This window comes from Formica exsecta, unplaced genomic scaffold (genome assembly GCF_003651465.1).
Source record: "Formica exsecta isolate Colony F162 unplaced genomic scaffold, ASM365146v1 scaffold11, whole genome shotgun sequence".
In the NCBI taxonomy this organism is placed as follows: Eukaryota; Metazoa; Arthropoda; class Insecta; order Hymenoptera; family Formicidae; genus Formica; species Formica exsecta.
This window is the reverse complement of record NW_021848439.1, coordinates 1722095-1741759: the sequence shown is the minus strand read 5'-3', so window position 1 is coordinate 1741759 and position 19665 is coordinate 1722095. Positions and strand designations below refer to the sequence as shown.

Genomic DNA, 19665 nt, shown 5'->3' with positions numbered 1-19665 from the left:
ATAAAAATATAATATTATTTTAGTGAAATTATATGTACTACTTACCGGCAAGCGTGGTTTCGAGTTTTCCAGCGTGATCATAGACGTAAGCGACTTTCCCGCTTTGATGAGGATACACCTTAGCAAGAATCTGACCGTCATCATTGTACAGAATCTCATATGGATGTCTATTCATTGGCGAGTAGTATTGATATTTGTAGAACCCTAGAGATGTTTGAAGAGAGAATGTATGAATGTGTCCCCTCGGTGTAGTGAGCGATTGCAATGCTCCTGCCTCGTCGTATTGGAGAAGATAATCGCTTCCACGCGGCGTAGTGACCTTCAGCGGCAAACTGCTAAACATGTCTTTGAAGGCGTACACCATCGACGTACCGTCGCTGTACTTGATCTCGTACAATCGACCCGCTCTATCAAAGCCATACGTTTCGCTGATGTCACCCCATGTCCAGCTAGTCAATCTGCTGAATCGATCGTATTCCAGTTCGACGCCGGCAAAGATACCGTTTCTCGGTCCCCATTTAACGGGTCTAGCGGTTCTGTCGTATGTGACATTCAGCAATTCTACCCGATCGTCCATAAACACAGCTACGGTATTTGTTTCTCTGTCGTACTCGAGAGATAGCAGAATCTCGCCATTGACTCGAAGCTTCCTGCCGACCTGGGCAATTGCCTTCGAGTTTCCGCGATTCTTATTTCCTTGAATCTTTCGGAGGAAATATCGCCATTCGAAACGATTAGCCAGATCACCAGCAATTTCTGTTCTCTGTTTAGCCGGCACGGGATAGCTTTCGCCTAATAGAGGCTCGATCTCAGCCAGGATTGAGTATGGCATACTGTCGGTGCTGACAGTGTGAGCCCATGGTGTTACCCTTCCAACCGAGCCATCGGCGAGAACTGTCGTCCTCTGCTCGGCCTCTCCGACCTTCGTGACAACGGATGATCCTTTGATCAGCATCGAGATGGGTTTCCTGTTGTTCTGTCCAACTTTGACTATGGCGCCTTTCAAGCTAAGATCAAATGTCAAGCTGATTACCTTGCCCGTAGGTGTCACTGCGCTGGTCAGCCTGCCAAATTCATCATAATTGTAAACGTAGCTGCGGCCGGTACTATCGAGCTTCGTCTTCAGCAGGCCAGTGGGCCCGTGATAGTCGAAAGTGACGTTGTAATTGTCGGGCGTGCTCAGCTCGTGCAGCATCTTCATCCTGGACATTCTCAGTCTGCATTTCTGTCCCTTTGTGTTCTCGATTGAGTTCACTTGGCTGCTGTAATCTCTCAGCAAAAAGACCTTGTTACCAGCCGCATCCGTCACAGTGCTGAGCTTGCCGTTGCTGGTGTTGACGTTATATGTGAAGAGATACACAGTCTCGCCGGTCAGAATGTTCTTCGTGGCGATGTGTTGGCCGAACCGATTGAACACGTAGATTTCTTGCGTATCGGGTGCGTAGATCTCATATTCTCGTGCGCCGCTTGCATCAGGAATGCTCGCCGTTACCGAGCGAATACGATAGTTGGCCTGGTCGCCAATGTGCACTACCCCGTCGGGTGAAACCGCCACGGCGGATATAGTATTAAACTTGGACGTGGACGCCAGATAGTGATCGGCCTCAAAGCAATCGCAACCGCGCTCCAGGCAATTGCACTTGGACTCAGCACCGGCGTACGGTGAGATCTTGCCGTCGGTACCGATCACGCGAACGCGATTGATCCTCTGGGAATCGCTCTCGGCAATATAGAGATTGCCTGATGGACCGAATGCGATACTCTGCGGCATCACGAGAGTGGCGTGAGTCGCGAGTTCTGTGTCGAATGAGGCTGACGGAGAGGCGCAGTGGAGTGGACGACCGGCAACGACTTTGACACGACCGTCCGGCGCTAACTGGAGAACCATGTGATCGTCGATCATGTGTAGCGAATTGTCTAGGGGATTGATCGCCAATTCGGTCGGCCAGCGTAGATGAACCTCTTCGACGTTCAATGTTCCTTCACAGGGTATGGGTTTCCAGTGCGACTTGTGCATATGATTGCCGATCACGGTGGTAATGATACCGTCTCTGTCAACCATTCGTATATTCGTGCCATCGGCAAAGTACAAGACGTTATCGGCGGAGACGGCAACGCCCTTGGGATAAGCGAGTTTAGCATCTCGTGCGAGCGCACCGTCGCCGCAATGAGCTTCGTCGCCGGGAAGACAACGTTCCCCGGAACCGACTACTGTTTCCCAGTTATGATCGGGATCCGTGTAATCGTTGGTGTCACGTACGCGAATGATCTGGTGAGATTCTGGATCCGATATGTAGAGAACGCCGTCCAGCGGGCTCAGAGCGATGTGATAACGATATGATACTCTGGTTGCGCTGGAAGAACAAAAATATAAAGTTAAAAAATATTGTAGAGCTAAAAGATTTTAGAGCAATCCAAAAAGATTTAAGAAACTATCGCGTAAAATTAATCAATATCAATTACGTACTTTAGTCTAACTACAGTTCTGACTGTTCCATCAACGAGAATCTTCCTAACTAGATTGAAATCACCGACAAAGATGGAGCCGTCTGCTGCAGTGGCAAGAGCAACGGGCGCTAAGAGACGCTGCTTGGAAGCTTGCCCGTCGCAATCGTAACAATCCAACGGTCTCTGATGACCGTCTCCCATCGTGGTGAGAATAACTCTTGGCTTATGCTTCAGATAAATGTTTGAGCCGTCTCCTTTCTGCAAGATACCCTCGTGGAAGTTGTATCTATGATGAATATCCAAGTTCCAACCGCCGACTTCCGAGATGGACATGTCGTGACCGCTCAACTTCGTCGTTTGAACGTCCCAAATAATGTCCTTGCAATCGCTATACTCGTAGCCAACCTTTACCATAGCAGTTGTAACTCCGTAGACGCGTTGGCGATAGACGTTCAAGCGGTTCCATGCGTAGGTGAACTTGATCACTGGATCGGCCTCAAAGGTCTTCTCGAAGAGTATACCCTCGATCGTGATTCTCAAATGTATCAAATTTAAGGTCGCTGGTATGACTTCCGGAGTCAGCTGCAGTTGTATGGTGGACAGATAACCGGCCGCTCGCGAACTGTGATATACTAGATTCAAGCCCGTTCCGGGTATTTGCAAGCTCTCCTGTATAACTTGAGACTCCGCCAAAATGGCGCTCTTATCCGGACAAGCTCCTTGGAAGCCATGCTTCCAGGTAGCCAAGACGACCGGCTTCATAAGATCGTAATCGTGAGCGGCGCATGCATGTGGAACGTGGATGGGTGGCTTCTCCTCGGCGGTGCTCATAACAATCTTATCGATTATGACGACCTGGAAGGAAACAGATATGCATTTTAGAAGCTGCTGGAACAATAAACTTAATCACGCATTTTAATAAAGATATTATTAAGTCATTCATCTTACATAGCAAAATTTAACTCCGTTAAAAAGTTTCGTCAATTTTGGCTGATTCAATCTTAATCTCCAGTTTAGTATTTGAATATAGTACAGTGATTAATTCAAATTTACGCCTACCTCGTTCCAAGGCACGAAGACGATATGACTCTGCGGCTTGAAGGGCGATCTGCCAAACTGCAGAGTTACGGCACCGCCGCCGTTCACCAGGAGATCGAACCAGCCGTCGTCTCTTGTAAGGGTGAAACCTTCCAGCGGTGTGCTGGTACTGACCCGCACTCCCATCAGTCCCGTGCCGAGATGAGTAACGACGCGGCCGCGTATGACGGCCGATCGGCTGTTAGATAACGATCGTGTTAATTGCAAGAAACTTTACGAACAAATCGGATAAGATCACTTCTTTGTGTGCTTCGTCGTACACTACCAACAAAGCAACCGCTATTCTCTAGACTAATCTCAATCTACTACGTTTTACTGTTCACACTCTTTAGAAATTTTTTTTAGAGTGAATATATACCGACGAAAAGAGATACTGTCACTTAATAACGTCTAATGAAATGTTTGAGACATTCTTATAATTCTTTATTAAATATGTCTAATGCTAAAGATGGATATTATGTTTATAGTGTTCATTTTTTAAAAGTCTCGTAAATAAAAAATAGAGATAAAAAAAAAAAATCAATATTATAAATATAATATAATTTTAATAACACATAACATTTTTAATATATTGTGGATTATATGGTATAAAAATTAAATTTACTAAAATAACATAACAAAATAAAAATACGGAAGACTTTGTATAATATTTTGTTTTGGATCCAAGTGTTTTGAAAATATATTCTGGGATTATCGACAAATCAATGTTTATGATGGGGAGAATCGCTATAATTACACGCAAAGTGCCGTCTTCCCGGGCGTTTAAAAAGACAGAAGCAATCGAGGAAAATTTGCACCTCGGAGGATAATGCGCGTCCATTTACATGTGACAGCATTCTTTCGCCGGTTAATAAGTATCTCGATACCGAGCATCGATCGCCAATCGTGTATGCAAATACGCGATGAATATTCAGCGCGACGTACTTTCGCAAATTCTGCTTCTCAGTGCTAAAGAGGAACCACTCGACTCTTTTGTTTGTCGCTGCACGAGTAACGGCGAATGTAATCGTTGCATTATTTTCATCGCGATGTTTCAGGTGATCTCTCTGTCACTATAGATTGTAGTTGTGTTGCTCTTCTCGAACGAGCAACGGAATACGATAATCGAAGCTTCATAATCGTGCCTCTTTGGCACTGGAGCGTTTTATGGTCGAGGACAAATCACTACTTATATACGTACAGTCAATATATATATATATATATATACACGAAAAACACAAAGTCGGAAGCTCAACATAAAAGACGCAAAACACAACTATATTCTGGGATTATCGACAAATCAATGTTTATGATGGGGAGAATCGCTATAATTACACGCAAAGTGCCGTCTTCCCGGGCGTTTAAAAAGACAGAAGCAATCGAGGAAAATTTGCACCTCGGAGGATAATGCGCGTCCATTTACATGTGACAGCATTCTTTCGCCGGTTAATAAGTATCTCGATACCGAGCATCGATCGCCAATCGTGTATGCAAATACGCGATGAATATTCAGCGCGACGTACTTTCGCAAATTCTGCTTCTCAGTGCTAAAGAGGAACCACTCGACTCTTTTGTTTGTCGCTGCACGAGTAACGGCGAATGTAATCGTTGCATTATTTTCATCGCGATGTTTCAGGTGATCTCTCTGTCACTATAGATTGTAGTTGTGTTGCTCTTCTCGAACGAGCAACGGAATACGATAATCGAAGCTTCATAATCGTGCCTCTTTGGCACTGGAGCGTTTTATGGTCGAGGACAAATCACTACTTATATACGTACAGTCAATATATATATATATATATACACGAATAACACAAAGTCGGAAGCTCAACGTAAAAGGCACGAAACACAACGTAGGAATCAAAAGGTAACTGAACCATGCAACACGAGAATGTGTTCAACAATAATGGAGGACAAAGTGCGAGCTCGAACGATCGTGGAATGTGTTCCAACTGTCCACATAGAGACTCTTAGATCATGTATATCGTATGAAGCACACATCTCATTTTTTTTACAATTCGTTGCTCTCAAGTGTTGATAAAAAACATTTACATGTCATCGGTATTAGTGAAAGTGAGAAATGTTTCTTTCTCACGCTTATAAATCCATGATTTTGCCTTTTCTATCATCTTGAGAACAACTGATAATATAAATTTGAGGTGCAAAAATACATGATCGGAGGAGAGAGAGAGAGAGAGACCTGCCGTGATTCAATCAAATCGAATGAGGCCAAACTTCTCAAGCACAGTCGAACGCACACACGCACGGCTCGTCGTGATCAGGATGCAGGATGTATTTACACATATGTGAGAGAGATACCAAATGCACGAAAATATTATCAAACAGCAGCAAGTTCTTATTACTGCTACGACGGATCTTATTACGGATCCTCGTTCATTTAGTCGAGCTTTATCGACGTCTGGTTTTTCTTACCTTGTGTTGAAGTGATTCCAGAACATACTGACCGGGCAGCACGGATAAAACAGAGCCGAGTTAAAATGATGCGATTAAAGGCGAAAATAGAAGGAGGACGCAGGATCGAGGACGAGAGGTCAAGTACGAAGGAGGTCGAAAAAAGAGAGAGAGAGAGAGAGATAGAAAGAGAAAAAAAAGCGAAGGATTTCCAAAGGTGGGAATCAAAATATAGAGGAGTCTGAGGAAAACTTTCCGCTTTTACGAAGAATTTCGATACGTCGCGTCTCGGATTACTAGAATTTGCCGGTCCCTTCCGATGGACCTGACGCGTCGGGGAGAAAAAAAAAACTGTCCGGTTATTGTATATAACCCCCTTCCCTCCCTTTTAGTCAGCAATGAGCGAAAAGCTCGAGGCTTAAACATGGACTCACACATTCACGCAAGCTCCACTCGGACGGACATGAGAAAGAGAAAAAGAGAAAGATTCGAAAGAACGGGGCTTGGATTGATATACCGATAGAGATAGATCGTAAGGGATTGCGATAAAGACTTTTGGGGTAGATAGAAAAAGAATGAACAAGAGAGAAAGAGAAATATACATGGATAAATGTGGAGGGAGGAAGAAAGGGGGAAGAGGGTTAGTGCAGGGCACACGCTCGCGCACACGTACGTACAAAACATATGTAGAAAACTGTTGGGATGTGATTTCACACGGGTCACAACAACGCAGATATAATATATTGAAATCTATATATATGCATCCTCGTGTCTGTACTCTGTCTGTACGGTAATACACGTGTACTGCGAGAAAAAGAAAGAGAGAGATATACAGGGGTATGCGTGTATCTTGTAATAAATGCGCGCAAAGGCAGCTATAAAGATTACTGGGATCCCTGCGAGAAGAGCTGGGACCCTCCTATGTGCGCGTTTCTTCCCGCTTTAGTTAAAAATAGAGATCGATCGGCTTTGTCCGACTAATCTTTCAACCGATTCGGTTCCCGGCTCGAGTCAAAGGGACCTGTACTCGTATTATTAATAACCTTTAGTCGTCCCATCGAGCATGCAACTTTCTCGACCTTCGCGATTCACGCTCTACACAAGCTTTCGCAGGTTCTCCATGCATTTCCTTTGTCACATTGGGATCCTTTGCCTAATTTAGAATATAGATGTGATATCAATAAAATACGAACGTGTTGAGATATCGCAATAGAGTTTCTGATTTATGAAATATTAAACATCTCGGAAATTGAATTTTAAGTCAACTGAATTTTTATGTAAACCTTAATAAAAAATTACAGAAAACTAGTATTTATTAAAACTTTTGCCAAAAAAAATTGATTCTATATTGTTCAAGAAATCCGTATGTAAAGGAAATATATGATGAACGCAAGTAATATCGCGCATAGCACCAATGGCTAGTATGTTCCTATTTAATGCTGCCATTTTTTCCTGATCGCGCATGTGTGTTGAATCTTCTACTTTATTTTTTTACTCAGAGACACGCAGACTGTAGACGCAACATCGACATCGGGACGGACAATTTTCGCTAATGATTTCAACGCGGAGACGACGAGGATCATGACGACGACATTGGTCGCAAGGACAAGAGGGGAAAGTCTCGCGACGATCGACGACGAACTTACCTCTCGTTGAAGGTCTCCTGACGAGCGTAGTTCTGCAGACTGCCCTCGTCGATTAGGAACTTCATTCTCTCGAAGAAGGAAGCGGTAATGGCGGGTGGCTGTTTCCGTAGCAATATATCGATTGGCTTGGGCGCTGAGACGCACAGCTGGCTGCTGCGGCATATGTGATTGGAGCAACATTCCGGATCCGCGCAATCAATGAGACCATCTGAAAGTGCCATTATTCTCCGTAAAGGTCGCAAAAAAGGAATACACTTCCATTGATGAATGTTTCAATTAGATGCTTAATTTCGAACAAATATTCCATATAAGTAGTAATGCAATTGTCTAAAATTCCAATTTACACTTTATTTTTATTTTCTGGCATTTCAATGTTTTAATCTTAAAATAAAATATGTGGATTATATATTTAACAAATATTATACGCATAATATACGAGTATTATGTTGAAACATGTACCTTTATCGTTGTCTCGTCCGTCGTTGCAGTTCTGTTCTAAAAGTACGCTGCAATCTTTGCCGTCCCAGCCGTCGTAGCATTGACACTCCCATTGCGCGTCGTTTGACACCCTGCACTGTCCATGACCGGAACAAGAATTCGGACAGCCCTCCATCGTGCAGTGTTTTCCGTTCCATCCGGTGACGCACAGACACGTGCCATTCTTACATTGTCCGTGCTCATTGCAACGAGGATCGCATTGCTTCAGATTGCAAAGCTCGCCGGACCAACCTGGCAAGCAGTCGCAGGCGTTGTCTACGCAGTGTCCGTGAGGCCCGCAATCGAGATCACATAATTCTGAAACACAGCGGAACGGGAAGCTGTGAAAGCGGCTGATTCATCTGAGAGTACGCGAATGTATTAGTCTCGAAGCGACACTCAGAAGCCGGGAGTAAAGCGATAATCGTCCGACAAGTGAATGAAGTTATGAGAAAAAAGGATAGTTAATCAAGAGAAAGTGAAAATTTTACTTCGTAAGTTTTGTTGCCATCTTTCTGACACCTGAAAACACAGGAATTATCAGTTTTCGAAAATACGAAACGGGTGTACGAGCATATCGATCGATATCTTTAAATCAATTTTATATCGCGGTTACGGTCCCCAGTTAACGATATCTCTGATTTTTAAATTAACATTATAGATATTGATACGGACATATTTGTCGATACTTAGTTCTGAGAGACACATATTTCTTATAATTATTTTAAAAAATACAAAAATCTAAAAGCAGAGGATAAAATATAATCATTAATAAAAAATATTTGAAAATAGAAAAATATAAAAAAGATGAAATTTCAATCTGTAAAATAGAATCAATAATCATTTTTTTTTGTAATGCCTTTTATGATAAAAATTTTGGTTTTTTATTGAGACGAGCAAGTATTATTTTTTCGCAAAACGCTCGATATATAAATTTCCGATCATAAATAATAACATTCGTTAATTTGTCATCTCACCTTTCGAGCAATCATCACCGGACCACATGGGCTCGCAGAGGCAGGTCTGGGTCTCGAGATCGAAGTTTCCGTGACCGCTGCAGTCCGGCAGGCACTGCAGTGCCTCCTTATCCATTTGACTGCAGTCGGCTCCTTTCCAACCCTTTTTACAGATGCACGTGCCCTCGGCGCAGAAACCGTGGCCCGAGCAAGTCGGATGCGGACAGTCAACTTCCTCGCAATACTTCCCCTTGTAGCCGCGTACACAGTTGCATTTGCCGTTGGTGCAGTGACCGTGGCCGTTGCAGTCGGGCACTTCGCACTCGTCGTGTCGCAGAGAGCATTCCTTGCCCTTCCAGCCGGGATTGCATTGGCACTCGCCGTTTATGTACTCGCCTAAATCGGCACGACGGGATTATTTGACGTGGAATTATTTACGCGCGTGTGCGAGACTCGCAAAGTTGTTTTCGAATAGAAACTTTTAACAATTGAAATTCGACGGCGATGTAGCAATCTGAGAAATCTTGTCTATACGCAGAATACTCGCAATTCAATTTCATTCCGAAATGATGAAATTGCATTGAGTTATTGTTGTATTCTACTTTCCAATTCAATTTTACTTTATTTCATAAATATCACGTATAGACACGTATCTTGCCTACCGAGAGTACTAGGAGAAGTTAGTGCGTTAAGCATAAAAAAATTAGCATGTATCGCGACTGTTTGCAAAAATGCAATATCAAAGCAAGTGAAACGTATAATCGGCTTTGATTTCTATTTAAAAGAAATCAATATACAAAGCCGTAACCAGGCGCTTGGTTTTTTTTTAATCGGTTAAAAACTTTCCAATCATTATTTCTTTCTGTTTCAATAGGATTTTAATCAAACTCGTAACCAATAACCGATTTTTGAAGTTTATTAAAATTCCAATACGGATTTTTCAATTTAATATTATTTCAACGAAACGACTAAATCCTATTATCGTGAATTTCTCAATATTTCTGCAATAATATAATTGCATGTAATATGATACATAAATAAATATAAGAAAATATAGAAAAAAAAAATAAATATGTAAATTATTTTTAATATTCAAGGATACAATTGAGTCGGTTATTGATTAATTTCCGATAGAGATATTTTTCGGTAAAACAAACTCACCTCTTTGGCTACAGAGAACAGGACAAACACTCTCGCTGCAATCTTCGCCACCGAAACCAGGATTGCACTGACAATGACCTAAGAGACACTCGCCCTTGCCGCTGCAACCGTTCGGGCAATTATGCGTCATATCCTCGGCGATCACAGCGATAAACGAGACTTCATGGGGATCTCCGTCGTCGTTGTAGAGCGACAGGAACCAGTGTCCCGGCTCCATATACTGAGTTACCTCCTTCTTAATCGAGGGCTGTGAAAAAAGCGTAAATTTATTATCTGGCCAGACCATGCGCATACACATTTGATCGCTGTTCAACTAGGGGGTGAGTAAAAAAATGAAAAAAAAAATAGTCTACCAGAGACTATCGATTTTGTATAAAAGAGTGAAATAAAAATAGGGTAGCGGCACATACAATAACACTAACATGGGACGCCCTGGTAGTCCGAGCCTTGAAGCCGCTGAGAACCTCCAGAAGATCGTACTGCGTGTGGGTGGGCAGCGCGTTCCTTCTCGCGTACACGCCGATGCTGGCACCACGTGGAATGCTGTAGTCGAAACGCACGTAGGCGGCCTCCGATTGATAAAACTGCATGTTCCAGTAGCCGTACGGCGGTATCTCCTTGCTTAGCTTCTGTCCTAAACCGACCTGAGCGAAGGTCGTCCCGTCGGGCGGGAAAGACCGCGCCGGGAAAGTTCGCGCACCTGCGGATCCATACGTCGTGATCAGAAAAACGCACGATCGAGCTCGACTTTCTGCCGGGTAATGTAAGTCCGGATTGCCGTTAGTAATTTTAGTACAATTAATTAAATTATCTATCTACGGTCAACGAGTGATTTGTGTTGATCAAATTGCGACAGATTATATCAAACAGTTGGTTTCTTAAAAAAAAAGTTGGCATTAATTTATGTTAACGAGGCATCAAGATTACATTACCCGACGGAAGTTAAAATGTTCTCAGGTCTAATGGATGGATGCTTATGCGTGTTGGTATTTTATGAGCATTACATCTTCTTCTCTCATTTTTAAACGTATTATTTGATTCATACTTTTAGTTAATTCTCACAATACATTCAGTTATTTCTCACAATACATTGGACCGACAACTATTAATTTTCTTCTGAAATTACTCTTGTGAAATATATTATATATATTCGGTATAATAATCGCTAACGGCTATTTAATTGTGACATTTCGTGCACTGGAATGGACTTAAAATTATGTGTCTACTACAGCAATCTACGCTATCCAAATAACGCTACCCACTATCCAAAGCACATTACAATTACTACAACACTAAAGTACAACTAATCACTACAATACAGGCAAGTCAATGTAAACTCGCATTTGACAAATCCACGAGTAAACAACAAGCAAAAAGATGAGCGTTAGCGAAGACGAAAGAGAGAAAGTAGAACGTGTTTGAAAAGAAATGATTTGAAAAAAAAATAAGACAGAGAGAGAAAGAAAGAGAGAAAGAGAGAAAGAGAGAGAAAAAGAGAAACAATTGTAAACGTGGCCTCACCTTCGAGGATCAGTATAGTAGGCTCGGGGGGGAGCGCAGTGCTCCCCGAGCAAGCCCACGAGTCGGTGCTTACTTCTGGCTCATAAGTAGAAGTAGAAGTCCCGTCGATTGATTCGTTATTCTTGGCGATGTCGTCCATTGACGAGGGATAATAGTTTTCGGTGGTGGAAATCGTCGCATTGATTTTCGCCGAATCTTTCGCCGCTGATTCCGCATCTTGCTTCCTCTCATCCATCGATTCCTCTCTCGATTCTAGAAATTCGTCGTCTGACAGAGTGGCATTAACGCTCTCGAGCTCTTGCTCCAGATTGTCGTCGATCGCTGAAAAATTGTCCCATTCGTCCGAGGACGAGCCCATGCACGGACAGGAGCACTCGCACTCGCCACCGGCCCAGATGGGCGCCGGGGGCGAGGCAGGTGGTTGTGGCGGTGGCGGTAATCGCGTATCGACCGCGTTTATCGACTCGGCGTCCTTAGCAGGGATTTTTTTCATGCTCGCTGCAGGCAGCACCTGCGCTTGATCGATGTTAATCCCGGACAAATAGCCGTCCTCTGTCGGCACCGACACCGAGAGGACATACAGCGGTCTTGAAGAAGCGGCAGATGGATTGTCGGCGGCGATCGTTACGTTTATGAGCACTCGATGCGGTGATGATGACGATGAAGACGATGATGGGACGGAATGAACATCGCGGTATACGGGCACCTCTACGATCTGTATCCGTTGGGCGATCGGTGAGTTTGACAGATGGTCTGTATTAGAGGGGAACCTAGGTGACGCGTTGTCCGATGAATCATGCACAGTTTCATGCAGAGTGTTCGCTGGAGGTGAATTGTAATTAGTTCTAATCAACGAGGGATTTTTAACGGGCTCGTTGGCTTCGACAGCCGCTTCATGGAACTTCTTTTTAAACTTCCGAAACAGCTCGTCGTCGTTTTCCTCTCTCATGATAACTCGTAGATCGTCTTTATCTCTATGTTCTTTTCGAGAAACGATGCTCATCTTTGCGTTGTTATCAAGAATTTCAGATGATTTAGTAGGCTCTTTCGTTTTTGCGATCGATTGCTTCTTATGATGAAGATCGACAATCTCTACCTCGTCTTGTCCATAGCTGTAGATCGGTACGGGATAGTCTCTCTGAAGTTCCTCGGACTGTTCAGGATCGTTAACGACATTGAATGAGGCTTCGGACTCGGACGACGAACTTTCCCGAGAAAGCTCTCGTGTTTCTTTCACAATATCCAGCGTCTGGGATCCTACTGATTTTGTGGCCATATTTATTGTCTTTGAGATATTTTCCGTAAAGGCAGCTGACCTATTGTTTTCGTCCGAGCTAATTTTTTCTTTAGACTTATCGTAGCGATTATCTTCAATCTTGATTATGTCTTCTTCAGATTCTTCAGTTTTCTCGTCATTATTTAATAATATATTAAATGCCGTTTTATCATCTACGTTTATACTAGACGAAATCGTGCTAGCGTCTACTGCGTTTCGATTCATTTCTACAGACACTAACTGTTCGCTCGTATTGGAATTACTTACGTTCGAGCCTTGATCCTCCGTTAGTTCAATCGAGCGCACCTCTGTTACAGCTTCTACAATGTTATCGGCAGTATCTACAGTATTACCGTTATAATCGACGGGGGAAACGTTGCTGTCATTTTCTGTAGTTCCGCCAACTACTCGGTCGTAATCGCTGCTATCCGCGCCAAGTTTCGCGTACTTCGCGTCGGATGCAGACGTCGTAGCCTCGATATCGTCTCCGCTTTCGCCAATGTCCGAACTTTCGGACGTGCCGGCGTTATCGTTATCGCGGTCGAAATCCGCGAAGTCATCGCGGACGAGTTTCGCGATCGGGGCTTTCGTGGCAATGTCTCCTTCAGGCGTCACCGATTTTTCGACCACATCAACAGTGTCTTTGTCGATGGCCGGGAAAATTTCGGTGAAAAGCCCCGAGAACGTCGTGCCGGGCACTTCGTCGTCGGGTGATTCGCGATTGAATTCAGAAGTTGATGCGGAAGAATGACCAGAGCCGACAGAGACAGAGGACGAAGAGGTGAGATGATCGACAGCGACAGTGATATGATCGTGCGAGTAATTAGTAGTAGTGGCGGAGACATTCACGACAAGCGACTCCTCGGCGACCTCGACAGCTTCGATCGAACGGTCGACAGCTTCCTTCGCCGGACCTGGACCGTCTGCATGCTCCGGATCATGCACAACCTTACCGGGGAACTTCTCATGCAATGGGACTGATCGCTGCCCGGACCCCGAGGCCTCGAGGACGGTTGGAATCAAGAACAGCTCCTCGGGGTCACGAGGGGGTGGCGGTGCGACAGTTTGGTGCAAGGCATGCTCGTTAAACGTGTCCCTACGCTTGCGACTGTATACGACACCATCTAGCAACATGCTATCCGACGAGCTAATACTACCTCCTGACGATGATGGCTGCCGCGTCCTGCCACCCGATTGCGACGACGTTGAAGTGGACGACGTGGACGTCTTGTTCGCTTCGCTCGACGACGGCTTCGCGTCCGTGTTCTCGCCCACCAGGACCGTGCACGCCTTCGTGCCTTGGTACGACCAGTTCACTAAATTGGACGCTTAATGAGAAATCAATTAGGATTGGATAAGGTGTTAGTTTATCGGAAATTATCTTGTTAGTATATCTCATTTCGCATTATTTCAAAATTGCTTCACAGACAATAAAAGAATCGAAACATAAGCTAGATATATATTTAAGATATCTTCATGATATCTGTATTGTTGATTAAATATGATGTATTTTTTAAATAGAAGTCTTAAAACTATATTATATTTTTATATGAATTTAGGATTATATTTGATAGTGTATATAAGAGAGATAGAGCAAAGAAAGGTACCATTGTACGGAATGCAATATGCGAATAATTACCTGCAACGTACGTTAATGCCGCGGTCAAGCAGAGCGAGAGCATAATTACTACTATGGCAATTAGTTTCCAGCTGCACCAATCGATTCCCTTGCGGAAATGACAGCGGATGCTTTGTCTCCTCATCGGGATCATTGACGGGGCGTGCCCGTAAGGTAAAGGTACCCTGAAAATCGATGAAGGTCGATTTGTAGCGGCGACCGGGCATTTAAATTTTCGGTTTCTCCCTCCCCTTCCCAACCCCCACTTTCTTCTCTTCGTCGGTAGCAAATTCGTCTAATACGCGTCGTCATTAACGATCATCCGCCCGCTCGTTAGCGGTCAGAGATTAATCTTTATCCCGCTGTTTTATCCGAAAAGTTAGATAGCGGTCCGAGTCGAATCGTTACACGATGTTACATAATTTCTCGATGCGCCGCCGTTGTAATTAGAGAAACAACGTCGAGGAATTCGGTACTTCAGTCTAATTTTCAAGCACATTCGGTCGAACTCTCGGAGTCTCGCTATAATATAGAGTTGCAGCTCTCTCTTCTTCTCTCTCTCTCTCTCTCTCTCTTTCCTTCGGCGTTCGAGAAACTCGCGCAATGTATTCTCGCTCGTTACCTACCCCCATAGAAAAGCAGCAGCCCTCGAGTGTGTTTGTAGTGAACAGTTGCCGCTGCCGCCGCCGCCGCCGCCGCTTCCAAGTAACTCACAAATGTCTAACCAAAATATTTAAACGCAACCGTCGGATTCTGAAGCGCGAACGGAAAGCGCGTTTGCTTTCGTTGCACCGCGTGATAATGAAAAAAACGAGAACCAGCCGGCGTCTACCGTCCTCTCCAGGCGTCCTCGCTTCCGCTGTTGATTCTACGCGGATTGGACCGCGCGCAGTTTTTTTTTTTTTTATATCGCGCAAACAAAATAAAAGCGGACGATTTGGAGTTCTCTGAGTGAAACTTCCAGGTCTCTGAATTCTCTATTTTACAGCCGGATGTCGAAATGTTTAACCGAGTGTTTGACTTATTCGTTACAAAGTTTCAATATTGAAATATCCGACGTTTTTGAACGTTAACTCTTTGGTTTTGCCACATTTACATTTTTACCATACCTCGTTGTTTTGATTTTTAATAAAGATATAAGTGAAACGTATTGTGTGTATGATTTTTTACGCGAACCAAAAAAATTTTCACTCCTGTCATTTTATTTGACACTTATAAATATCCACAAGTTTTAACATGGAATGACAAATTTTTCATAATATTCTTTTTTACTGACAATTAATAATAAGTAGAAAAACATATCGAACGCAATTAAATGTCAGATCGACTATACTAATCAGCATTACTCCATTATGAAATTATCTTTTCTATCTCGTATTAAATCAATATCGTTTCATTCAATTTCTGGAAAATAATTCGTCTAACTTTCGAGCGCGCGTTAATGTCATTTGGTAAATTTGCATAGCGCGAAAGTCCGGAGAGACTCGAATCCGTTCGCTCGGATATCAAACTCCGTTGTGTCCCTGTCCGTAAGAAGTTCGTTTTACGGGTTCGGTAAATACGCAGCGACCGTTTTGCGAGTCTCAACGAGAGCGTTCCTCGAGGATCTGTGGCGAATGCGTCGTAAGGACCCAAAGGACCGACGATTTTTCACGGCGAGCAGTCACGCGCGGACCAGGGACGTCTTTTCCTTGAGGGATGACAATCCGCGCTCGAACATTAACTCATTGTGTGCGTGTCGGCTGAATAGATGATTCATGAGGGTCTGTCGAGTGGCGCGAAGAAAGAAGCCGGGAGAACGCAGAAGTCGATCGCCACCGTTCTCCTCGTCCGTCTGTCGAGGTTTTCGAAACACGCGTTTTCTCGGCTCGCACCTCGATTCAATTCATTCACGAACGACACAATTCGCCACACGCGTTTTCTCGGCTCGCACCTCGATTCAATTCATTCACGAATGACACAATTCGCCGTTCGAGAAAGAGAGAGAGAGAGAGAAAGAAAGAGAAGAAAAATATTACGCGGTAAACGCGCGGCACGTACGACTCTTACCTGTCCATGTTGTTCTGCAGCTCCACCTTTATTGGACTGTTCCCCGTAGACTGATTCTTGTTGTTGTATTCATTCTTCGGTATCTCTGCAAGAAGGTAGAAGAAACGAAAGATGAGACGATGAAGATAGTTTGTTATATTCGCGTCTGACAGATCGGCGAAATTTCTCGTGGGAAACGGCGCCTTCTCCTACCCCTCTCCCCCCCCTCTCGCTGTCAAGTTTTTTCGCCGCCGAAATGTAAATGCAATTCAACGCGATGTAGCTTACATTTTACGTAATGCATACGAAATCGCATTATAAGCATTGTAATACGCGGAAGTTAGTATACGCGAGATAGCTTATACTCGACGAGTTTTCGCAGGAGGATACGACTATTTCTCAATCTTTGAAAGCTGCGCGTTCAGGATTAATTGCTCCATTAAACTAACTGATTCCCGGAGGTAAATGATATCGTTAGAACTCTTAATAGACAGCACGCAATAGATACTACGCAGATTTGACGTGGACATTCTATCAGTCGAATGTAGTTAAAAATGTTCGCCGTTGCGATTCGACGGGATAATGACACCCCTCGCTTACATTTATCCTCGCAAGCAGTATTTCCGATTATGAGGAACGTATAATTAGACGCGGTGGTCGATGAACGTAAGGCGTGGTCGGTCGTTAAATAAATTACGATACGTGTCGATTCTTCATTTTCAGCGCGAGACTTTTCCCGGTGAACGACCAGACATTCTTTGTGATGCCAGACGCGAGCGAGAGTCTTTCCGTCCGTTCTACGTCGCATATGCGTGAAGCAAAAGAAAGGAGCGAGACGGTGGTCGCGGCTCTCCTGTTGAATCGATAAGTATATGATTAATCGCGGTTTCGGCTTGAATTTCAAGCAAGCAGAATGCGAGTCGCGTGAAGGGAGAACTGTCTGCGTTTAGAAAACCACCAGAGAGGGTCTTAAAGGCAGGAAAAGAAAATACGTCGTAAGAAGAGTCTTTACTTATTTTTTTTGAACGAAGCTAATTTGATTAAATAATGTATTTTATAGCAAAATTCTTTTCCACTTTCTCTCTATTTTCATCTTCTTTAAAATGTTCCTTGAGCGATTTTGAAAGTTATGAAATGCAATGTCATGTACAATATACATCAGGCATATTCGGCAGATTGTCGCGACGACAGTACTGATGATTAGTGGTGGATGATGGTGGTTTGAGAGATCACATTCGTAACAATATACACGAGTGATAGTATTAACGCGTTGATCCTCAACCGGGAGAACCTCTAATACAAGTTTCCAACGTGAAATGACGAAATTGCACAAATTCTATTATGTTTCTCTCTCGCGTAATATTCTACTAAAATATGTAGGATATCTCTATTGGAGAGACGATAAAATATAAAGTCTTTTTGAGCGGGTATATAAAATGCTCGTTTAAAATTTATTTTCGGCCGCAAAAAATGATGAAACGTATAACATTTATAATTAGCTGGAAATATCGCGTGGAAAAAAAAAGGAAATCTGAATTGAATATTCAATGCCGGGTATATAATGATTGATAAAAAATAGAAAGAAACGCAGCTGAAATATATTTACGTTTATAACGAAGCTCCGAATTAATTTTAGAAGTTTAACTCGGCTATTCGTGCGGCGAGATATCATGCGCGATGCGCAATTTAAAACGCTGCGCTCCGCAGCAGCGTTTTGAATATTAATGAGCCACTTTGCACGTTTACGCGCGCAGGCGACATTTGAGTTCGAGCTTTGTTGTTCTTGACACTTAGCCCCTTTCGAGACTGCTTCACGAAACCCATTTTCGAGAAGCTCGATAAAGAAGAGGAGCGGAAGGCAAAAAGAAAGAGAGAGAGAGAGAGAGAGAGAGATGAAGAGCTTGTTACTTCAGCGCGCCTTTTGTCTCTTCTTATACTGCGGGGAGAACCCGCTCTTTTCTCGTCCCTTTACACATACCACAGCGATATCGGTAAAACGCGGGCGTGGGAAGAAGAGGGCCCAGGCCGGAGCCGCTGACCCCCCGAAGCCGCCGCTAATTGCAGGTGTTGGCGCTCCGGCCCCGCCGAAATCCGGTGATTATGCCATTTAGGCAGATATCCGTGATTACGGTGATTTCGGGGGTTAGTCCGCTCTCTACCCCGAGGGTGCCTTTCGCTTTTATTTTTTCCTCCGGAACGCTTAGGCGCACGAGACGTCGACCCCCATCGCCCGGAATCGAATTAGAGGGGAATATCTGCTAATCGGCGGTTCGCCGGCGAGAAATCACTCTAATTGGCGACCTGCCACGTGATTTACTGTAGATGATGCGCTCGCGAAAGGCGTCCCCGCGCGAAGGATAGCCCAGCAAAGGGTTGAATGCATAGGATTGAGATTTCGTTGGTCGCATTAAATCATCTGAGCGACTAAATTTTCCGTCTAGCGCTATCATTTTCAGTTATATACTTTCACTAAAAGCTGCGAAATAAATTTCCTCAAGTGACGTGAAACATATGCGACACATCCAATGTTACAGAGAATGAAATATAAATATCTTGAGAAAGCTTTGATAATTAATTTCTATTCTTTATAATATAGAGAAAATATAAATGTAATAAAGAAACAGAAAAAAATAAAATAAAACTGAATATAGATAATAATAATTAAATATTATAAAAAATAAGTAATAACAAATAAAATTTAAAAGAATAATATTTTTAAGTATAAATAAAAATAAATAAAGAAAAATAAATATATAATTTTACATTCTTCCATCTTCAATATTATAAATACTTAAGTATAAATGAATAAATAGTTATCAATGTCATGTAAAAATATACGAAATGAAAAGGGTTAACAAAATTCGAACGTTACTTTATGTGAATACATATTATATAGCTCGTCGTAAAAGATGTGCAGAACAAAAGTATATACAGATGTACTTTAAGTAACGCAGTCCTTTTATTTTCGTAAAAACCCTTTTTCAATTTACACATTATACAATTTACAACCGTAACAAACATGGGTCCACGTTTCGTCTAGAGAAT

At 43.2% G+C, this 19665-nt stretch overlaps 1 protein-coding gene across 3 annotated transcripts in view; it reads right to left on the bottom strand.

Annotated features, from left to right (window-relative positions):
- Nucleotides 1–19665, bottom strand: part of LOC115235756 (teneurin-m) — a 51207-nt gene that overhangs the window by 8969 nt on the left and 22573 nt on the right. The window contains exons 3-14 of one of the 3 annotated variants that reach the window (XM_029807716.1): nucleotides 16642–16726; nucleotides 14614–14777; nucleotides 11699–14302; nucleotides 10588–10877; nucleotides 10178–10424; nucleotides 9038–9412; nucleotides 8043–8378; nucleotides 7584–7791; nucleotides 5959–5985; nucleotides 3508–3724; nucleotides 2468–3303; nucleotides 46–2354 (exon numbers count right to left, since the gene is read on the bottom strand). In XM_029807716.1, coding sequence (XP_029663576.1) covers nucleotides 46–2354; nucleotides 2468–3303; nucleotides 3508–3724; nucleotides 5959–5985; nucleotides 7584–7791; nucleotides 8043–8378; nucleotides 9038–9412; nucleotides 10178–10424; nucleotides 10588–10877; nucleotides 11699–14302; nucleotides 14614–14777; nucleotides 16642–16726 — 7698 coding nt within the window. The remainder of the gene's footprint in view (nucleotides 1–45; nucleotides 2355–2467; nucleotides 3304–3507; nucleotides 3725–5958; nucleotides 5986–7583; nucleotides 7792–8042; nucleotides 8379–9037; nucleotides 9413–10177; nucleotides 10425–10587; nucleotides 10878–11698; nucleotides 14303–14613; nucleotides 14778–16641; nucleotides 16727–19665) is intronic. The other 2 variants (XM_029807726.1, XM_029807733.1) reach the window with 2 other exon arrangements.